Source organism: Alosa alosa, chromosome 7, assembly GCF_017589495.1.
Source record: "Alosa alosa isolate M-15738 ecotype Scorff River chromosome 7, AALO_Geno_1.1, whole genome shotgun sequence".
NCBI lineage: Eukaryota > Metazoa > Chordata > Actinopteri > Clupeiformes > Clupeidae > Alosa > Alosa alosa.
In genome coordinates, this window is record NC_063195.1 from 18,639,498 (window position 1) to 18,659,272 (window position 19,775).

Consider the following 19,775-nt stretch of genomic DNA (forward strand, 5'->3'; position numbering starts at 1 on the left):
GCTCAAACCTATTTCAGGAGTTGGGCCACAACAACCATGCAACTTCTACTCTCTCAATTTGGCTTCAGTGTTCACAGTTCCAATCAGGTTGCAATGTTATCCCCTGTGTTTTCCTATGACTTCAACATTGGTAGCGGTAGGTTCAATAAGGCTCGTACTTACCGTCTGTTCATGGGCCTGACCCGCACAGCCACCCGGACCGATGCCATTGCACATCCCAGCTACTGACTCTCGCGCGTGTCTCAATTCAAGATGTGTTGGGTCAACTATTATGAAGGCGGTCTCCTATTTAATAGCCACTAGAAAAGAACGACACTGATCGATTTCACTCACAAGGAGGGTCTTACTGTCAATGTTAAAGTTGCATTTAATTAGCTGGCGTCTGCTTTCGTTAGCTAGTTAGCCATTCGCCGCCTCTCCACGGAGCCCTTGGCAATCCCGATAACGTTACAGAGATTTCTCGTAATGTTAATCAGGCAAGAGACGTGTGTCTTGCACGTTCTAATGCTGTCATTGTACACTCTTTACTCTGTATATGAGCGCGGCAGCAGGTATGACTAGGCTATATGATCCCTCTTGTTGACATGGTTGCTTATTCGCCTAAGATAGCCGAACTGGCGGCGGCGGCGTCACTGGTTAGTCAGTGGCAAACGGGTGCTGGGAAAGGACAAAACAATCGATTGGAATAAACTCACACGGCACCCGACACAGGACAACTAGAGCAAAGCCATAAACGCGTTTGATAATATTAGCTTTTTTGATGAGAGAATATGTGTGCTGTTTTTTTTCACGTAGTAGTACAATTCCATAGCATATACATTATTTTAACTATTAACATATTAACTGATAAGTTGAAAGAAACACATCAGCCGTCCTTTGGTTCAAAACTCCGTACTCCAACACACATGGTGGCGCTATAGCGATTTCTTAAAGCTCTCACAAAGAAGGACGCGCATGTAGGAACCGCGAGTCTGTATTTTCCGGTGGAGTTTTCAAAGCGAGAATAGTGTGGTGAGTGTCTTAGAACTGTCTTAATATCTAAATTACAGTTTAAGTTTGCTCTTAAAATGCAGGTATTTACACATACATTTGTTTGCTAGCTATCTTTTGTTGGGGTATTTTCCATTTGAAGAAGTGTGTCTTGCAACGCGTCTGTAAATGGCTTGTTAACATTCAGTGCATTCTCATTCTGCCCTTTTAGAGTTAATTCATTCACAGTAATCCTCCAGTCATGGATATACGACCGAATCATACGATTTACATAAACAATGTAAATGACAAGATAAAGAAGGAAGGTAAGTGTCGTGCATTCCAGTCCTGTTACATGAACTTGGCTAGTCGGCTAGTTAAGTTAGCTAAATGTAACGTTGATGTAACGTTACCATTTAGTTGCGCTCTGATAATTGGACTATTTAACGTTAGCTTTCATGCATTTGTCCTCTCAAAGTTTCCTGTTGGGCACAGCGTTAATCAGGGATTTTATTCAAGTTAAAAGGTCACAGATCTTGGCCAGAAACTCATACTTGATCATCATACGTTCATTATTTTGTTCACAGCAGAGGTAGCGATGTTTTGCCAGCATCTGATTCAAGAGCTACTACTATTTACCCTCTATATTATAGACAGATCAGGTCCATTCATGTTGCTCCCTCAGCTCTTGCTTTTCTATGTAGGCCTACGTAGTAGCTGCACTCTAGTGTCTTGTATTACACTTTGTAGATCACACTCATTTATCCCTCTCTTTCTTACCGTCCAGAGCTGAAGAGGGCGCTCTACCTGCTCTTCTCCCAGTTTGGCCAGATACTGGATATTGTGGCGATGAAGACGATGAAGATGAGGGGCCAGTCTTTTGTGGTGTTCAAAGAGCTTGCCTCCGCCACCAATGCCCTCAGGCAACTCCAAGGCTTCCCCTTCTACAACAAACCCATGGTGAGTGCCTGCACATGTAACGGTAGCCGGCTGTTTCATAGCTGTGCAGTATGTACATTGTGCAAACCTCCTCCTCCAACACCTTAACAGGCGTGCTAGTGGGAGAGCTAGCAGACTGGGCTTTTAGCTCGATTGCTAGTGCACTCGAGTCCCAATCCGAGTTGCCGCTGTTTGCGGGTTCGAGTCCGAGCTGAGACGCGCAGGGAAACCCAACACAGGTTGAGTTCTCACAAGAGCACAATTTGAATTGTCTCTGCCAGACACTCTAGCAATGAGCAATGATGCACGTTACTTTTGCCACTTGTATCGCGGGGAGCCAATCACATCAGTGTATCTGATATAGGCGGCCAAAGGCGAGGCAAACAGATGAGTCGTTGACATACCTTACCAAGGGAAGTGGATACCAAGATACTGTGTGTACTGATTTGTTAGCATACACCCTTTAGTTTTAGAACACCATGTTAGAATATTGAATTGTTTTGGGGTCCAAGGAAACTAATCAAGCATTATTATAGTGTCAAGCTGTGTCACTAAAATGATCTTGGATCAAAAAAGTCCACTTGGCATTGCAACGGAATGGAATTTCTCCTGTTTGTGCAGCGTATTCAGTATGCCAAAACCGACTCGGAGGTCATCTCCAAGATGCGTGGCACGTACGGTGATAAGGACAAGAAGAAGGAGAAGAAGAAGAAGGCTCTGGAACAGGCACTCAACGCCAACAGGAAGCCTGCAGGGGTACGTTCTGCTGCTGACCGTGTTTTTGTCATCTAATAAATTCCTACGGCAACAGTAGCAGCAGGGGGGGCTTGCACAGGTCTGGAGAAGTAATGGAATTACGAATGACCAGCCCTGCAAAAGTATTGTTAATTGGGTGGAAAAACTGGAAGTTGTACTCCTAGTAACACGATATGTAATATGCTAGGTCAAAATCCCAACAAAATTCCAAACAAAATACACACACCTGTCCTACAAAAATTTTTGAAAAGTAAAGATCACTTAAATTGTAGAGGGGCAAGCCAAGCACTGATAAAAGCTTACGAGGGTTCCCTAGGCCTATATGTTTATTGAAAAGAAGTTTACTTTTGATGAAAATTCTATAGTGGAAAAGGCATCCATTTCATAGAATGAAACATATATTTTTGTTCATATTTTTTGGGTACTTTGTCCTGTTCCACAGAGCTATGACGTAACTAGATGTACCGCAGAGCGGTACAAAATATGACCGCCTCCCAGTCCTGCACATTTTTTCCACAAAAATAAGTCATGCTGAAAGGCCTATATGATTCTAACTGTCTCACTAAATTGCATTATCCACACTCAATTCTCACTGGTATCTGCTGTACCAAAACATGATTAGTTCATAGATTTCACATGTAAAATTCATTTTATACAACCCCACCCCCATCTTGCCTGTTCATAATACTGAGAAATTCTTGAAATGTGTGCGTGTACACATTTATGTGTGTGTGTGTGTGCGCGTGTTTGTGTGTTTGCCTGCATATGTGTGTTGTATATGTCTACTGTGTGAGTATGTGTCATACGTATGATTACTGTGAATGTATGTGTGTGCGTGTGTATCTGTTTATGCACATGCAGTGTTTCCCCTAGAAATTTTTCCAGCAGCGGTGCTATTACTGGGGGGGTGGTATATATCATAGGTATATATCATACCTTCGTGTTTCTTTTGTGGACATTTTCAGCTTTCTTTTACATTATTGGTTAAAAATGATAAAAGAAAAATGAAATGGCACAACCCAGAAAAAGATTATTTACAATTTATTTAAATTTGTCTTAATGGCAAAGGCCACACCCAATCTCGCGAGCACTTAATTTTTCTGGGCTTTTCAAAGCACATCTCTAAGGCTCTGGTAATTGAATTGAATTGTTGGGGGCCATTAATGCTGACACGCGATGCACGTAGCCAGATGCTCTCCTTGTAGTCTATTTCTCAGTCCCAAAACAACAAACCCAATTATAAAAAAAAAAGTAATACTCACTTTTCTTCTACATCACTCCCACAGTTACCATACAACTCACTCACAATTAACTTTCGAAAGGACCTAGGCTACTTGATTGAAGTCACGACCGTTAGATCTCACCCGTCAAAGAGAACGCTGAAGTTATGAGAACACGCGTCTTTCTGATAAGAGAATGTAGGCTCCTATGTCTAATGACGAAAGCGTAGAAAAGGTCTGTTTGTGATAGCCTATTATAGCTAAGTGGACAGAATTTAGGCTATACATTATATGCCAACATATGCTCATATTTCCTTTAACTATCAAAGTTTAAACAGGCCTAGACTGTGTTCGCCTAGCTTTCCCATACAAACATTACATGTAGCCCCACGCTAACGTTACAAGTCTAGGCTGCAATTAACGTTAAGACCATACACCTTGTAGCACATTGGTTTACTCTATTGCATTACTTACGTTTTAATAATTTGTCGTTGAATGTTGATGGAGGCTCATCTTTGGGAAATCAGCTCTCTGGATAAAATTGTCAGCCGGAGCAAGAGTTCTCAGAGTTGACGACACGGACGAAAATCAATCAGCAGAAAGAACCGCATCACAACAGTAGGCTAAATCGCAACAAACTTTTTTTCCCCATGTTAAATTAATTTCGTAATCATGAATTGGTTTCTTTTATTTGATGTAGGCTAGGAGAGGAGGATGCATGTTTCACATTAGTGTCAATGTGTCAAAGCAGGCTTTGGATCAGAGGAATTGCTCAAAAGCAACATATGGCATAGGCTACAAGCGAATTCCGCGCATACAAACAGCTTCGTGATGAAATATAACTAATATCATTTTTATTGTCACCAGGCCTATAAGTAGGCTATTTATTGTGTAACCTACAAGTGAACGATGACACCATAGGCTACACTGTGGCGAGCAAGACCCCATCAGTCGGATAGCTAAACAATGTAACCGTTTCAGAACGTAGGGCTAGCCATATGGGCTGCAGACTTGTCTTTGGGCTTGTAATCACCTGACACATCATGCCGCATATATGTCCTGAATAATGAGAGGCTAGGCGCGGATTTGATGCACTTAACTTACTCAAGACTTTCAGAAAACAATTTCGAGATGACGCTAATGCGTTGTGCTTTTACAGTGTGTTAAGTGAATCTCGTGATATTATGTTGCAGCGGCGCTGAAAATCCAGCGGCGGCGCTGCGCCGCTGTTAAATACACTGTAGGGGAAACACTGACATGTGTGCACATGGAATGGGTTAACATGACCCCTGGAGGCAAACATACGGAAAAAAATTGGTCGCCCTAGGCCCCACGGTTCTCAAGATATTCGCGAAAACTGTCTGCCCTACCCTCCTTTCGGGGTCCAGTCCAGGGGGCTACAGATCAAAAACGAAAAACGATGGTTCCATGCTATCCATGTGGGGTTACATGCCCACCAAGTTTCGTGTACCCCGGTCTTTCAGTGTCCCGGGAATCCTTGTTGGTGTACAAGGCCCCCCATGAACGAAAGTTCACACAACTTGGCATGCATTCGGTGGGTGTCATAATGATCCTACACTTTCAATTTCGCATTGCAGTTTTGACCATGTCAGCCAGAGATATTGTGATGAAAACACCTAATTTTTGCTTTTAATTTTTAACTAGGTGGCTTATACATGAAATAAGTGGTAATGGGATGGGTTGACATGCCCCCTTAAGACCAACATACAAAAAAAAAGGTGGACCTCCTATAGGCCCCACGGTTCTCGAGATATTCACAGAAAACTGTCTCCGCCACCTACAGGCCAGTTGGTGTATAGTAACATAAATTAATTTATTGTGTGGCCCCCCATGAACGGAATTCCACGAAACTTGGCGTGCATTCATTCATAATGATCCTACACTTCCAATTTCGTGCAGTTTTGACTATGTTAGGTCACAGATACCTGCGATTGCAACACCTCATTTTTACTTTTTTGTGTGCAGGTGTGTTTACCTGTCCTTCACACGACAACATGTCCACTAATTAATTTAGGGGTCCCTAATTAACCCTAGCCAAGTCATTTCTGACACTGAAGAAAACTGGCAGTATCTAATAAGAATAATAATACGTTTAATTTAAAAAAGTGTCTTTCGAGGTACCCAAGGGCACTGTACAATAAGGTATAGGCATAAGAAGTACATATAACAAGCAATCACATACATGGTTAGAGTGCACTGACCGTGTGGACAGTACATTCAGGCAGGGACAATGAGAGAACAAGCATATAGGAAAGGCACATGCTGGACGTGGATGCAAGGTACATAAAATGCCAAGATGCAGAGGAAACAAACACACTCAGCGGGGATACAGTTAGTACACTGAGCACAAAGTGAAGACCAAGTGTAGAGAAGAAGACAGATAAAAACAGGGAAAATAAAAGAGGCAGTGCAAGTAGAAATCAGGGGGCTGAGAGGAGAGCTGGTGTGTCACAAGCGGCAGGGCATTCCACAGCTTAGGACCTGCCACACTGAAGGCCCTGTCACCCATGGAGCGAAGTCGAGATGTGGGGACTGCAAAAAGACATGTATCCGTAGCGCGAAAGGTGCGGGATTGCCGGTATGGGGGGAGGAGGTCTGATGGGTAGGGATTTGGGGCCAGATTATGTAGGGATTTATAAACAAGGAGAATAATTTTGTGTTGAACGGGTAGTGGACAGGAAGCCAATGTAACTGGCTGGAGGATGGGAGTAATGTGATCCCAGGGCCTGGTGCGGGTGAGTAGCCTTGCAGCAGACTTTTGGACATACTGCAGTCTATTCAGGGTTTTAGCTGGGATGCCGTAAAGTAGCATTGCAGTAGTCTAGACTAGATGTAATGAATGCATGCGTTTCTGTTGTAGATGAGTTGAAGGAGGGGCAGAGTTTGGAGATGCTTTTGAGATGGAAGAAAGACGTTCTGGTGATGTTTTTGATATGTGAATCAAATGAGAGAGTAGGATCCAGGATTACGCCCAGATTTCTTACTTCAGCAGAGGTGGTAGTGAAATAGCCGGCGATAGATTGCTGCAGCTTTTCAGAATGTTAGGAGTGGAAATGAGTGAATAGCTTCTGTTTTATCTTGATTGAGTTTGAGGGAAAAAAGCTGCTAAAAAGAGCTAGAAGCCTGTCTGAAGCACATCAGATGGAAGACGACATGTCTAGGCAAGGCCTATAGTCTGGAAGACCAGGAAGAGATAAGGTATGGGCAATCATCTCCGTCACCTGTGTGAGCACAGATGAGACGAGACGAGAGGAGTCTGACGGTGTTAACTTCTCTGCTGTCTTGTCAAGTCTGGAACATAGATAACAGTGCCCAGGTACCCTCTGACTGTGATCTGAATGAGAGCCCAAGTCTGGCCAGTGTTTGAGTAAAGTCTTTTTAGTTAGTCTGTTAGCCAGTGCTATATGTTCCATTGGGCACCAGTGGCTATTGTTAGCTGGTTGTTCTAATTAACCATGACCATCCCTGCATCGTATGTTAAACGTCTAAATCACCAATATTCAGTGGTGCTGTCTTGTTTTATCTTAAGAGGACTTGCAATTTTTTTTTTTTAGTCAGATACATTCTGTAGCGCAGCAAAAACTATAACAGGCATTGACTACCTGTCATGCACATCATACACATCATACTAGCGGAGTTGCTTCTTCACGACTGAGAATGCCTGAGGCCTAAAGGGAGATGCTCTGATGGTTTTACTTACAGTGACAAGCTTAGCAGCCTCTTGAGTCAGTTAGCTAGGACCAAGACTGACTGACTGACTGACTTTCATACTATTAAAGTTGCTTCTTCATGACTGGGAATACTTGAGGCCAGGTAGCTTTTATCCAGTGGCCTAAAGGGAGACGCTCTGATGGTTTTACTTACAGTGACAAGCTTAGCGGCCACACGAGCCAGTTAGGAGTCGAGCGTATGACCTCCAGTTTGTTTACATCTTTGCTCGTCAGATGTAGGTCAGTGTTTGGGTAAAAAGTCTATAGACTCTGGCGTCTTCATCCCCAAAGCTCAGAGGTGCCTTCTTTATTTTATTATAACAGTTGTAAGAGTGACAGAATAGTTCATTTTTCTCAAAGTCGTTCTGTAGTGCTGCAAAATCAATAATGTACAATGTATGAGTGAGTCTTGGCTTGTACAACAACTAGTTGTTGTTTTTTCACAATGGAGAAGATTGAAGGGGCATTTTTATCCAGACCCTTCAGAAGGAAGTTCTGTCAGTTTGTTTAGTGGTCACAAGGTAAACAGCCAACTGGAAGCGTTTTTTTTTATTATTATTTTTTTTTTTATAAATGTAAAGCCTACTCTACTCACAGAATCATATGTAATACAACAGAAACCATAATGAAAACAACAATAGGAAACAACAATAGCAAACATTTCAAATAGACACATGTCTCAGTTTGAGACAATAAAGGCTAATCTAATCTAATCAAAAAAATGTAAGCAGTCATGATGGCATAAGTGTATGTATGTGTATATATATATATATATATATATATATATATATATATATATATATATATATATATATATATATATATATATATATAAGTAAGTAAGTAAGTAAGTATATTAAGGGTGACGACTATGTGTGTAGTGTGTTGTTGGGTACCGTGTCCTTTGTTTTTTATTTGTCTGCTTTGTTTAGTTTTCGCTGTGCTTTCATGATCAGTCATATGTTAGGCCTAGATACAACTGAGACTGGGTAAAAGAGCAGGGACTAATAATAATAATGATGATGATTATAAACAAAGACAAAAGTAGAAGCCATGATAAGATTAACAACAACAACAATCACAGGGTTGTGTGTGTTTGTTTGTTTGCTTTCACTGTACTTTGATTAGCATGTCAGTCGGGCACTTTGACCCAGACCACCTCTCTTAATCAGAGCTAACCACAGATCCATCTGGTGTTTGTCCGAACTCATCTATATCTCCCATCTCTTCCTGTACGCAGGGTGCCCCATCACAGCCTCCGCCCCCGGCAACACAGGTACGTGCTCTTCTACTGCTGTTTCAGACCTTGGGAATACTGCTGATTATGCCTCGTATTGACCGGCCTAGTGCCTCGTTTTTACATAGTCAGACTTTTCCGCGTTGAAAAGTGCTGGTCTGCAAACACGAAGATGAAGATTAAGCGTGGTCTTGGATTACATTGCGTTTATAATTGGCCGTAAAGCACCGCATTGACTTTCATTGTAATGGCCTCGGCCATAACTATAAATATTTCCTAGAGTGCTGTGCCCTTATTTGCACCGTTATTTGGTCTTTGTGTTCCTCCATGAATTAAGGAAGTTAACTGTCTTTCAGGTTCCTGATAACCCACCGAATTACATCCTGTTCCTGACGAACCTGCCGGAGGAAACCAATGAGATGATGTTATCCATGCTGTTTAATCAGTAAGTGTATCTTCATGCAGTTAACCTCCCAGATATGATGTCAATTGCACCATTGAAACCTTGCCAAGTTGTAGCCCAGTGTTTTGTATACTTGTTTTCCCAGTTCCTTTACTAATGTTTGTAAATGCAGACGGCATGACCAGGTGTTTGATTTTATACACCTGTGGCAATGGGCGTGAATGAAATGCATGAATGCAAGTCATTAAGTTTCACAATACTTTTGTATTTGTATAGTGTATAATAATTACTCAACATTACTGAAGAGGTTGTAGCCTATGTCTGTTAAACATATTTGAAGTAAATTTGCCTCTAGAAAACTGTAAAGATAATGACACACACTAATGATTTGACATGGTTGAAGGAGTTATGAACTCAATAGTTCTGTTAAATGTTTTTGAAGTAATAATGCTTCTTGAATACTGCTGCAATATTGACATAAAATATGACTGGACATTGAATTGCCATTACTGAAGAAATGATGAACTCAATAGGACTATTAAGTGTATTTGAAGTTAGTACTGGTGTGATAGAACTATAGCAGTAGTCTAGTAGGAAAGATCCTGTTCTTGTTGTTTTATTGGTGCCTGTTGTTGGGGTTCCTTCCTGTTTCTAACCTGAGCATTCTGCCCCTACTACAATCAGGTTTCCCGGTTTCAAAGAGGTTCGCCTCGTCCCAGGGAAGCACGACATCTCCTTCGTGGAGTTCGAGAACGAGGGACAGGCCGGTGTCGCTAAGGACGCGCTTCAGGGATTCCGCATCACCGCCACGTGTGCCATGAAGATCACCTACGCCAAGAAATGACCTTTCATCCCGCGACGCGAAGGCAGGAATATGGACACACTTTACGAGAAACATGACGGCTGACTACGATTGTCGGCTTGGCTTTATTTTTGTCGTCTGTGCTCTTTTTTGAAGTCTTTTTCTTGTTTGTTTTTTTATTAGTGAAATGACGGCTGTAGAGTATTCTCAGTTTGTTTCCAACAGGTGTTGAGGCTTTATGGGAAAATAATGACAGAAGTGGCAGCCATCTTGTTTATTTTGTACAATACAATAAAGGACTTTTCTAGGATGGTGACATGGCAGTTGCTAATTTCCTGAATGGTAACCATTGGCCAGAGCCAGAGATTAGCAAACACAGTTTTCATGACATGGCTTTTTTTCTGGATGTTTCCACTTTTCACACCTGTAAGAGAGCTGGCTCCCACAAAGTAGGACACCATTTTCCACCTGCAAGCTTGTTACTTTTTCATAATGGGCGAGAACTGAGATGAAATGTCTATCTTCTGTGTAGATCTGTTTTTAAGGGAAATCAGCAACATCTGTTCCTAAATCAGAGGGGATCGTTGGTGATCTTTTTCGTAATGTTTTGTGAAGGGCTGTCTGAGTGGAGGCTCTTCATCGCCTCGGCGTGAAATTTCCTGTCCGGTCCACTTCATTGTAAACGCTGCCCAAACGCTGTCCTCCACATCAGCATGGACAGTAAAGGTCCCCTCAGTGAGGGTGGGTGGTATTTGGCAACCTTGGGTAAAAGTGTGGGGTGTGGGGTGTGGGGGGTTATGAGCGCCCACCATCTGAAGTCCTGAGTGTGCATGACGCGCAGCTCCGATGATGGATGGTTTTAATGAACTCAAGAGTCCGCAGTGACCTCTCAGAGCCAAGAGCAGGTCGCAGCACTCGGCGCGGTGTCCAGCACCGTCATCGGCTGCCGAGTAGCCTACTGCGCTGCTGCGGAGAGCTCCATCGCACGTTGCCGGTCGGCGTGGACATTGTTCAGCGCTCGTCATGTCCCACATCGTTACAACAGATGTGACACGGAGTGGGAGGGGAGGAGGAGAGTTCCAGGGCGAGGTGCAGCCAAGACTTGACCTCACAGGCTGGCATGGTAGAGTTGGGGGAAGTCTGTCTGTCTCTCCCTCCCTCCCTCCCCAGCACGGCAGAGTACACAGCTTGCTTCTCTGTTGTGCCTCTCCTAAAGTAAACGGATTGAAGTCCGCTTACGAAACCAAGTTTAATGGATATCAGAGAAAATATGTCGCCCACCAAAAAGCACATCTGCGTTGTAAAATAAAACAGCTTGGTTCTCTGTTTGGCCTCTTCTAAAAGAAATGTCTTCTTACCAAACCAGGAGCTTGAAAGCACATCAGAATCCACGATGCTGATTGGTTCTCCGTTTGGCCTTTCCAGATGGAAACGTAGAAATCCTCTCCATTGCCCCTCACCATAGCCTGGCCCTGCCTTCCTACTTCCGCTCGATTTTCATCTCCCTCCACGACTCCTTGTAGAACCGAAGCGTACCAAGGGGATGGCCAGTGGCCAGGCTACCCTCACCATAACGTCTGCATCATTTCTGTAATTTAGCCTACTGCCATGATTGAGCTTATCTCTCCTGCCCAGTGCAGATGCCTATTAGTGGAATGTGCCACGGCCGAAGTGCTTCCAATGGGCAAGGCCTTTAATGGTGCCAGTTGTCCATAAGTCATTATAATGAACTAAGAGGCTTAATTAAAGCTGACAGAATGATGGAAGATAATTTGGCCCTGTGTCCATGACCGTATTTGTTGTGCTTGGAATGGGCTTACGTCAACCTCCAAGCCAAGCGAATAATTTGAGACTGATAAGTCCGTTCAGCGAACCTGATTTTCTTCTTCGGAGCGCTTCAGAAGCGGGTCACAGGTGAAGGCTGGGAAAAGAGCGGGAATTACTGTCTTTGCTCCGATGAAAATCAATTCTGTTGGTAATGGTGTAGCTTAGCACAGTCAGCCCTAATGCATTTAGCTGCTACATTATGGTCGAGTGGCCTATTGTTCCACTGTGATCGATCTACAGCACTTTACTTGGTATTGGATATGTCTGAATCTGAATTCAATATAATTTGACTGAATCTGTTTTTAAAAAATGTGCCAGTGCCAGATGAAAGGATCCATCTATCTATCTATCCATGTCTCTCTCTCTCTCTCTCTCTCTATATATATATATATATATATATATATATATATATATATATATATATATATATATTTATATTTATATATATCTGTCTATATATGTCATCTATCTGTCTGTATGTTTATCTATCTAACTATGTTATTTGTCTATCTCTGTTTTTAAAAAAGTGCCAGTGCCAGATGAAATTATCCATCTATCTATCTATCCATGTGTCTGTTTCTCTCTCTCTCCGTGTCTATATATCTGTCTATGTCTGTCATCTATCTATCCATCCATCCATCTATCTATCTATGCGTCTAGCTCTGTTCTCTCTATTGTTACATTGCTTCATTTAAAGCAACCTCAGGTTGAGTGTCCTGTCCGCTCTAAGGGGTTCTGGCTTTGGTCGTGGTAAAGCACCTCTAGACAATCTTATTGTTAATGCTGCTAAAAATGGAGCATCACCTTGGAACAACTGAAACATTACCTGGTTCTCATTACAGCGGTTCTAGACTATCCAGTACAGTCCCCACAGCGAAGCTAAGCTTGCACAGTAGGCCAGGCACAGAGCAACATGCTTAGCACTGCTAATGAGCTGAGCAAAGTGATCGCAGGCCATTGAGCCAAAATGACCCGACAGCCAGAGGTCTTCAGAGTCAGTCTCCTGTTTAATTCACATCTCTTCAATGTGTCATCACTGGCCATTGTGGAATTAAGGGTGAGAGGTGTTAGTAACTGAATAATCATAACTGTGCACTGATTTGTGCTAGCATGACTCACTGAGAGATAGCCACTTGTTCAGTGTGGTTGGGAACATACAGACAGAGAGTGCTTGGCAGATCCCCAAACACACGCACACACATGCACACTTGCACACACACACACAAACACACACACACACTGCAAGTAGCAAGTTGTCACACCTAGCCTTTTTCACAATGTTCTTGTGAAAGGCGTTAAAGTCAGAAGAAGTGTGTTTGTGTGTGTGTCTGTGTCTTTGTCTGTGTCTGTGTGTGTGTGTGTGTGTGTCGTGTTGGGTTGATGATTGTGGATGTTTTTCGGTTGTAGCTTGTGTGAGAGCAGTGGAGGAGCATCGAGGAGAAAACAGTCTTCCTCCCCTTAGGCTGCGGTTTTCCATTACACAGTTATCAACCTGTGGCTGTGCACTTAAAAGAATGTGACCACAGCCGACAGGAGTAAGAAGTCGATTACACCGGACCGTCTGCCAAAAAGACCCTCCCTGTTTATTTTCCAAAAAGCAATACATTATATTCATAGATCCATGCAAAGAGATTTGTTTTATATTAAATTTAAATTAGTTCATACCTTAGTGATGAGAAATACTCCTGGCAAATCGTTGTCTCAATATTTCTGTGTAACGGGAGACTTATAGATAGATAGATAGATAGATAGATAGATAGATATATATAGATAGATAGATACATACATACATACATACATACATACATATTGATCCCCCAGGGGAAATTCAAATGTCTCAGTAGCATACAGACATCACATTCACTAACAGCTAATTAAAAGTATATAATATAAAAAACACAACTAAGCAATAAGGACAGTAGAAGATAAAGAATATACCAAAATACAAATTATACTAAATAACACTTAATCTAAATCAATTCTAAAAACAGTATCCACATAGTGAGTGATTAATCATGAGGCGCTTGCAATAACTGAGGCAAGGACTGAGCCTGTGATTCTCTGTGCATAGTAAGGTAAGGTAAAGTGCTCTGTGTGAGTGAGTGACATGGTGATGGTACAAATGAGTAAGTCCAACAGTGCAACAGTGCAAGAATAAAGTGTAGAGACCAGCATAAAATAAATATGGACATATAAGAGAGTAGGCAAGGTAATTTAAAAAAACTATAAAAAAAATCTGTATCTATATATACAGTATCATATATATATATATATATATATATATATATAAATATATATATTAAGAAAAAAGGAATTTGGCCACAGCATGGAGGGGGCATATGCATATGTGCTAATATAGCACGCAAAACAGTGAGGCAGAAAGACAGTGGTACAAAGTGGCTAGTGGCAGACAGTATCCAAACATGGAGGGGTGAAGAGGCAGACAGACTATGCAGAGAAGTCTATCTCCCTCTTCCTTTAAGTGAAGCATTGAACAGTTCAATGGCCCTGAAGCAGTCTGTCTGTTGTGCAACAGTTCCAATGGCCTTCTGCTTAACAATAGTGCTGTGGAGTGAATGACACTCATTGTCCAAGATGTTGTCTTTGTTCAGGGTCCTTTTTGTCAGATATTGAAGTGATGCACTCCAGTTCAGCTCCCACTACAGAGCCAGCTTTCCTTACCAGCTTCTAAAAGGTGTGGGTTTTTGAACATTCTAACATAACATTCTAACATAAAATTCCATTCCGCAACAATTCAAGGTTCTAAAATTCTATGCTGAATTCAATGACTTGACCTTTCAACTACAGCAGTGCTGTTATCATAACCCTATGTCTTTCTCAGAAGACATCCATTTTCATTGGGAGGAAGGAACTGTTCACAAACACAGCCGTTGCACTCAGATTTTCCCATTCTGTTATAGTGAAGTTTCGGCAGTGGGTTTTCCTGAGCCCTCAGAATAGCTGGCAATTAAGAAAAGGCGCCCAGAGAGAGAGAGAGAGAGAGAAGCTCGAGGGGGGAAGTGTTGCTTTTAAAAAACAAGTATTTACACCTGGGGGTCAGTAGCGTTGTGGCGGCGGGGAGGTGAATTGCTGCTGTTGCCGTGGCGGCGGGGAGGTGGCGAGTGGCTGCTCTTCCTCATGCTCCTCATATGCTGCTCCACATTCACTTTTATGTTCTCCGCTAGCACTGCCAGCTATCTCCGCACAAACAGCTCCCCAATTTTCTCAGGGGTGAAATTGAACATAAATAGTGTGTGTGTGTGTGTGTGTGTGTGTGTGTGTGTGTGTGTGTGTGTGTGTGTGTGTGTGTGTGTGTGTGTGTGTCACAAAGTCTGTGTTACCAGAGCCTTCAAATACCCTTTCCATAGCTATTCAAATGAAAACAAAAGCAGCCACAGTCAAGAACAGACATATCTTCCCAGATGAGAAGACTTTTTATTCTTTTATTGCTCCTCCATCAGTCAGAAGAGAGAACTCCTTTACCCCATACCACCGCTCCAGCCTTACCCCATACCACAGCTCCAGCCTTACCCCATACCACAGCTCCAGCCTTACCCCATACCACCGCTCCAGCCTTACCCCATACCTCAGCTCCAGCCGCCTCACATTACACATCACTGTCACTATCTAACATACCACTGAGCTGAACAGAAGGCGTTCACTGTCACTCTTTCATCACTGTCACTCTTTCAAATCCATCACAGTCCTTGGCAGACCCAGGGACTGATCATGCCCTGGTCCGATCTGAGCTATGTATCACCACAACAGTATGTAGCCAGATATTGTGCCACCCACCCAAACCAATAAATTTATACCTCCATCAGCAATGGGAGGGTTCAGGTGTCCAAGCAGCTGCAGCGAGACTTTATAGATTTGGGATAACTGGGTATTTGGAGGGAGCGGTTAATAATTTGATTGTCAACTAACAGACTGATGTCATAGACTGAGGGTTAAAGGTCAAGTGTGGTTAAAATCAACCCAGCAATGGAGGCGCCACAAGAGCCAATGAAAATCACCAACGATCCGCGGCGGCATTGGAATCCTGGCTGCCAAACATGTTCAGATGGAAAAGAGCGAGAGTTACCAAAGAGAGAGAGGAAACACACCACGGCAACTTCCTGTCATCAGGCATCCAACAGATTTGTACATGAAGGCTCCACGTTTCCACAATTATTTATTCAACAGACAAACTCCATCCAAATCGATTTACAAAGTCATGTTCAGATCACCAACACTGAACACAGAGAATATTGAAGGCCACGCCATCTATAATGCATGCCAGCGAGGGCTATAGGGTATATGCAAGGGGATAGGATTGGCATCTGAACCACATAGACTTGCTAATGCGCACAGCATCCCTGATGTCTGAGCAGGTGTTTTATGATTTTATGTTTATCATGAGGGCTCCCCATAGTGTTTTGACATTTCCCCTTTTCTTATTTAAAATTCTTATGAGTTGGGTTTATGTGGCCGAATGGGACCTGGGCTGTATTCATCTGTTTTGAATATAAATGATCAATGATATCAATGATAAGCGATCAGTGTTTATTTCTTTATTCAGTGGAATGATGTGACGGAAAGGCAATAAATAGCTTTTAATTGACCCACGGCATTTAGAGCACCCAGAACAATAGAGATTAATGAACGATTTCTTAATGCTGTTTGATCAATGGGAAGCAGTTTAACTGTGAGCTCATTCTCTCCAGCTGCTGACATGAACCATACATTCAAGCATGAGCCAAGCATGCAGGCTGCTGGTTAATATTAGAAGAAACTGCAGAGAGGATGGTGTGGACCCACTCACTCGCTGTTGACCGTTGACCGTTCCATTATCAATGAAAGGCTTCCGCTTTTAACATTCCATATGTTATCTTAATGGGAAGTAGATGGGGAACAAAAAGCGTTCAAGCATTGTTTTTGTTTTTCTTGTTGAAAGGGTCTTATGTGTTCTAGTCTATTGGTTCTCAAAGTGGGGTCCGGGGACCCCCACGGGTCCTCAACACAAAATATGAAATTGTCTTATATGGCGAAAAATGCTATAGAATACGTTACATCAATACATCAAAACACTTTACTATTAATTAACTAAATGAAAGTTTTGTGAAGCAAACACTATGTGTTCAACACAATAGGCCTACATTTGACAAAGAAACAACAAACCTTTAAAAAAATCCTACATACTGTCAAAGTTTGCTAACATGACTATTGTGGTATTGTGGTATTAGCACTCTACAGTATGTTTTTAAAATACATATAACATAAGCATCTAACAGAAAAAAAGCTATACAGCTACATGATTAACTTAAGTTTTATGTGTTGTGATTATGAGGGGTCCTTGGAGAATTTTCCACTCCATGAGGGGCCCCCGGCCCACAAAAGTTTGAGAACCCCTGTCTATACTTCTGTGGGGCGTTTGTTCCTTGCTTCCGTTCTATGACACTGTGCGGATTAAGAGCTATAGGGGAAGTAAGCCCATAGGGTGCATTCATTAGACAATTGGGACATCACAGGAGGACATCAGAATGACTGCTTGTCACGATTGTCACATGGAGGATTGTCCGTCCCCTTAGACGATAGAACTCAAAAGGCCAGTGGACGCTGGAATGGGGGGGTCCACAATCTCTGAACAAAATAGAGTGAAGAGGAAGGTGAGCATTATACTCCCCAAAAAAGGAGACCTTTAGCTCTCAGAGAGAGGACTCAGCTTTGATGTGTGGGCCTGGTTGTGTCTGAACAAGAGAGGACTCAGCGTTATGATGCACTGGATATTCAAAGTGGCCAGCAGTACATCTTCTATTGCGTGAAATCACCTCACATTAAATTTAGACTAGAGCAAAATCGAATTTTAATTGTGTGTTAATTGTGAATTTTAAATGTTTTTGCTGGCCTCTTAAATTGATGTGTTTGTCGTGGAATTTGACATTTGTAACTGTGATCGTCACTAGACGAATATATAGTCATGTATTTAAGATGTATGTACAGGAGGATGTGATTTAAAAAACGGAACAAAACCAATTTGACTGCACTTTTGCATTTTGTTTCCATTGGCTACCTCTAGTAAGGGTTTGTAACTTTTTTATGAGTCAATCATTGATACAATTATGTGTAGTAGACCCACTTAGGTCATTTATTCAGCATGCCAAATGGCTGACTTTTGTCATATTGTTGATTTTATGAAAATGAATCATTGTTAACACATGGATACCTAAGTTAGAAGCCAATTATAGAAGCTGATGTCAGAGCTGTCTGAGCCTATCAGACAGGCCTGGTTGTATCTGAACAAGAGAAGTCATCAGAAAAGCAGAACAGAAGAGAGAAAGTGATGCTTTGACTGTTGGGAAAGGGAGAGGGAGACTAAATGGGTTTATGTGTGCTGTGTGATTATGTGTGGGTGTAAGAGGGGCGGTGTGGTGCTCTCATCTATACATCTTTGTTTTCTGAATTATAGTAAACAATTTAATCCTATTTGTTGTATGCTTTGCCAATGCAAATCCAATCACCTGGCATGCCCCAAAAGCATGGAACTGAAGTGAACTGACTTAAAATTAAATTGGTGGAGGAAGGGGCAGAATACTTTGCCTAAAACTGTAACGTCCTGCTTTTTGACTGATTTCATGGAACCCTATGTGGTATGGTCGCTTGCTGAGGCTGAGTATAACGTGTTATACACCGTTAGCACCACTTTGTGCAGTGGTGTGTCCGTTGTGCTTTGGCCATGGCAATATCCAAATGGCCAGACGTTAACTACAATGGCAGAACTCGTAATGGCTATCGTCAACTATATGTAGGCTAAATGACAGGAATAACATTAAGACAATCTAAACTGGACGGGGTGCTGAATCCTCCTGCTAATGAACACGGTAACAGTCCGTGGGGCCAAAGGGAACCAGGCAATAGTAAGCACGCATGTCTGCGAAAGCAGGTGAAATCGCTGAAGGGGGCTTCTGGTCCGAAACGACCGTGGTGCGATTAAAAACAAGTTTATAAAGTACTGGCGTCAGTCATAAACGTTCTATTCATGAAGGATTCAGAATCTATCTATATGAGAAGGATTCAGCACCCAGTACAGTTTAGACCAGTGGTGCTAACGGTGCGGCGCAATGCGTGCGCAACGGTCTCTGCAGGTTTGAGCGCGCGCTCATTGCCAGCAGAGGGAGGAGAAGAGAGCAGCACTTTTCCGTTCGCACAGCTGGCGGAGAAGACAGAGGTACAGCATAGCTGCCTCTTGCTGCGTCGTTTGTTGTTACCAGTGAAGAAAATAAACTTGTGAAGGTGGGCATGGCAAGCGTCAAATACCCTTACGGTAAAATTAATGATCCATGATGCATTGAGGGTAAGTTTGATTTTGTTGTTGTTGTTGTTGCATGCTTTAGGTTGTGGCATTCATGTTCACTGGATATTCAAAGTGGCCAGCAGTACATCTTCTATTGCGTGGAATCACCTTACATTAAATTTAGACTAGAGCAAAATTTTTAATTGTGTGTTAATTGTGAATTTTAAATGTTTTGCTGGCCTCTTAAATTGATGTGTTTGTCGTGGAATTTGACATTTGTAACTGTGATCGTCACTAGATGAATATATAGTCATGTATTTAAGATGTATCAAGACAGGAGGATGTGGCATTTAAAAACGGAACCAGAGACTCGTGCACTTTGACTGCACTGGCAACAATCTTGCAAAAAAGCAAGGCGACAAAACTAATTCGTTTTATTGTAGGCTACCTCTAGTAAGGGTTTGTAACTTTTTAATGAGTCAATAATTGATACAATTATGTGTAGTAGACCCACTTAGGTCATTTATTCAGCATGCCAAATGGCTGACTTTTGTCATATTGTTGATTTTATGAAAATGAATCATTGTTAACACATGGATACCTAAGTTAGAAGCCAAT

At 42.2% G+C, this 19,775-nt stretch overlaps 3 protein-coding genes across 3 annotated transcripts in view; 2 read left to right on the plus strand and 1 right to left on the minus strand.

Annotated features, from left to right (window-relative positions):
* Nucleotides 1-835, minus strand: part of kif16ba (kinesin family member 16Ba) — a 37,491-nt gene extending 36,656 nt beyond the window's left edge. The window contains 1 exon segment of the mRNA XM_048248991.1: nt 163-835. Within this exon segment, the coding sequence (XP_048104948.1) occupies nt 163-209 (47 nt within the window). The 5' untranslated portion in view covers nt 210-835.
* Nucleotides 836-901: 66 nt separating this feature from the next.
* snrpb2 (small nuclear ribonucleoprotein polypeptide B2) lies at nt 902-10,373 on the plus strand. The gene is made up of 7 exons (XM_048248683.1): nt 902-1,011; nt 1,202-1,295; nt 1,757-1,929; nt 2,530-2,664; nt 8,856-8,891; nt 9,209-9,297; nt 9,940-10,373. Exons 2-7 carry the CDS (start codon nt 1,232-1,234, stop codon nt 10,097-10,099), a joined length of 657 nt encoding a protein of 218 aa, XP_048104640.1. The 5' UTR covers nt 902-1,011; nt 1,202-1,231; the 3' UTR covers nt 10,100-10,373.
* Nucleotides 10,374-19,087: 8,714 nt separating this feature from the next.
* Nucleotides 19,088-19,775, plus strand: part of prokr1a (prokineticin receptor 1a) — a 10,844-nt gene continuing 10,156 nt past the window's right edge. Inside the window, exon 1 of the mRNA XM_048248992.1 lies at nt 19,088-19,217. The gene's annotated coding sequence lies outside the window, so the exon portion shown is untranslated. The remainder of the gene's footprint in view (nt 19,218-19,775) is intronic.

What these genes read in the sequence shown, in the direction of transcription:
- snrpb2 (XM_048248683.1), top strand. Translation starts at nt 1,232, where the DNA reads ATGGATATACGACCGAATCATACGATTTACATAAACAATGTAAATGAC. An exon ending in CCTTCTACAACAAACCCATG is followed by an intron (nt 1,930 to 2,529) that starts GTGAGTGCCTGC and finishes CTGTTTGTGCAG; the next exon opens with CGTATTCAGTATGCCAAAAC. An exon ending in TTATCCATGCTGTTTAATCA is followed by an intron (nt 9,298 to 9,939) that starts GTAAGTGTATCT and finishes TACTACAATCAG; the next exon opens with GTTTCCCGGTTTCAAAGAGG.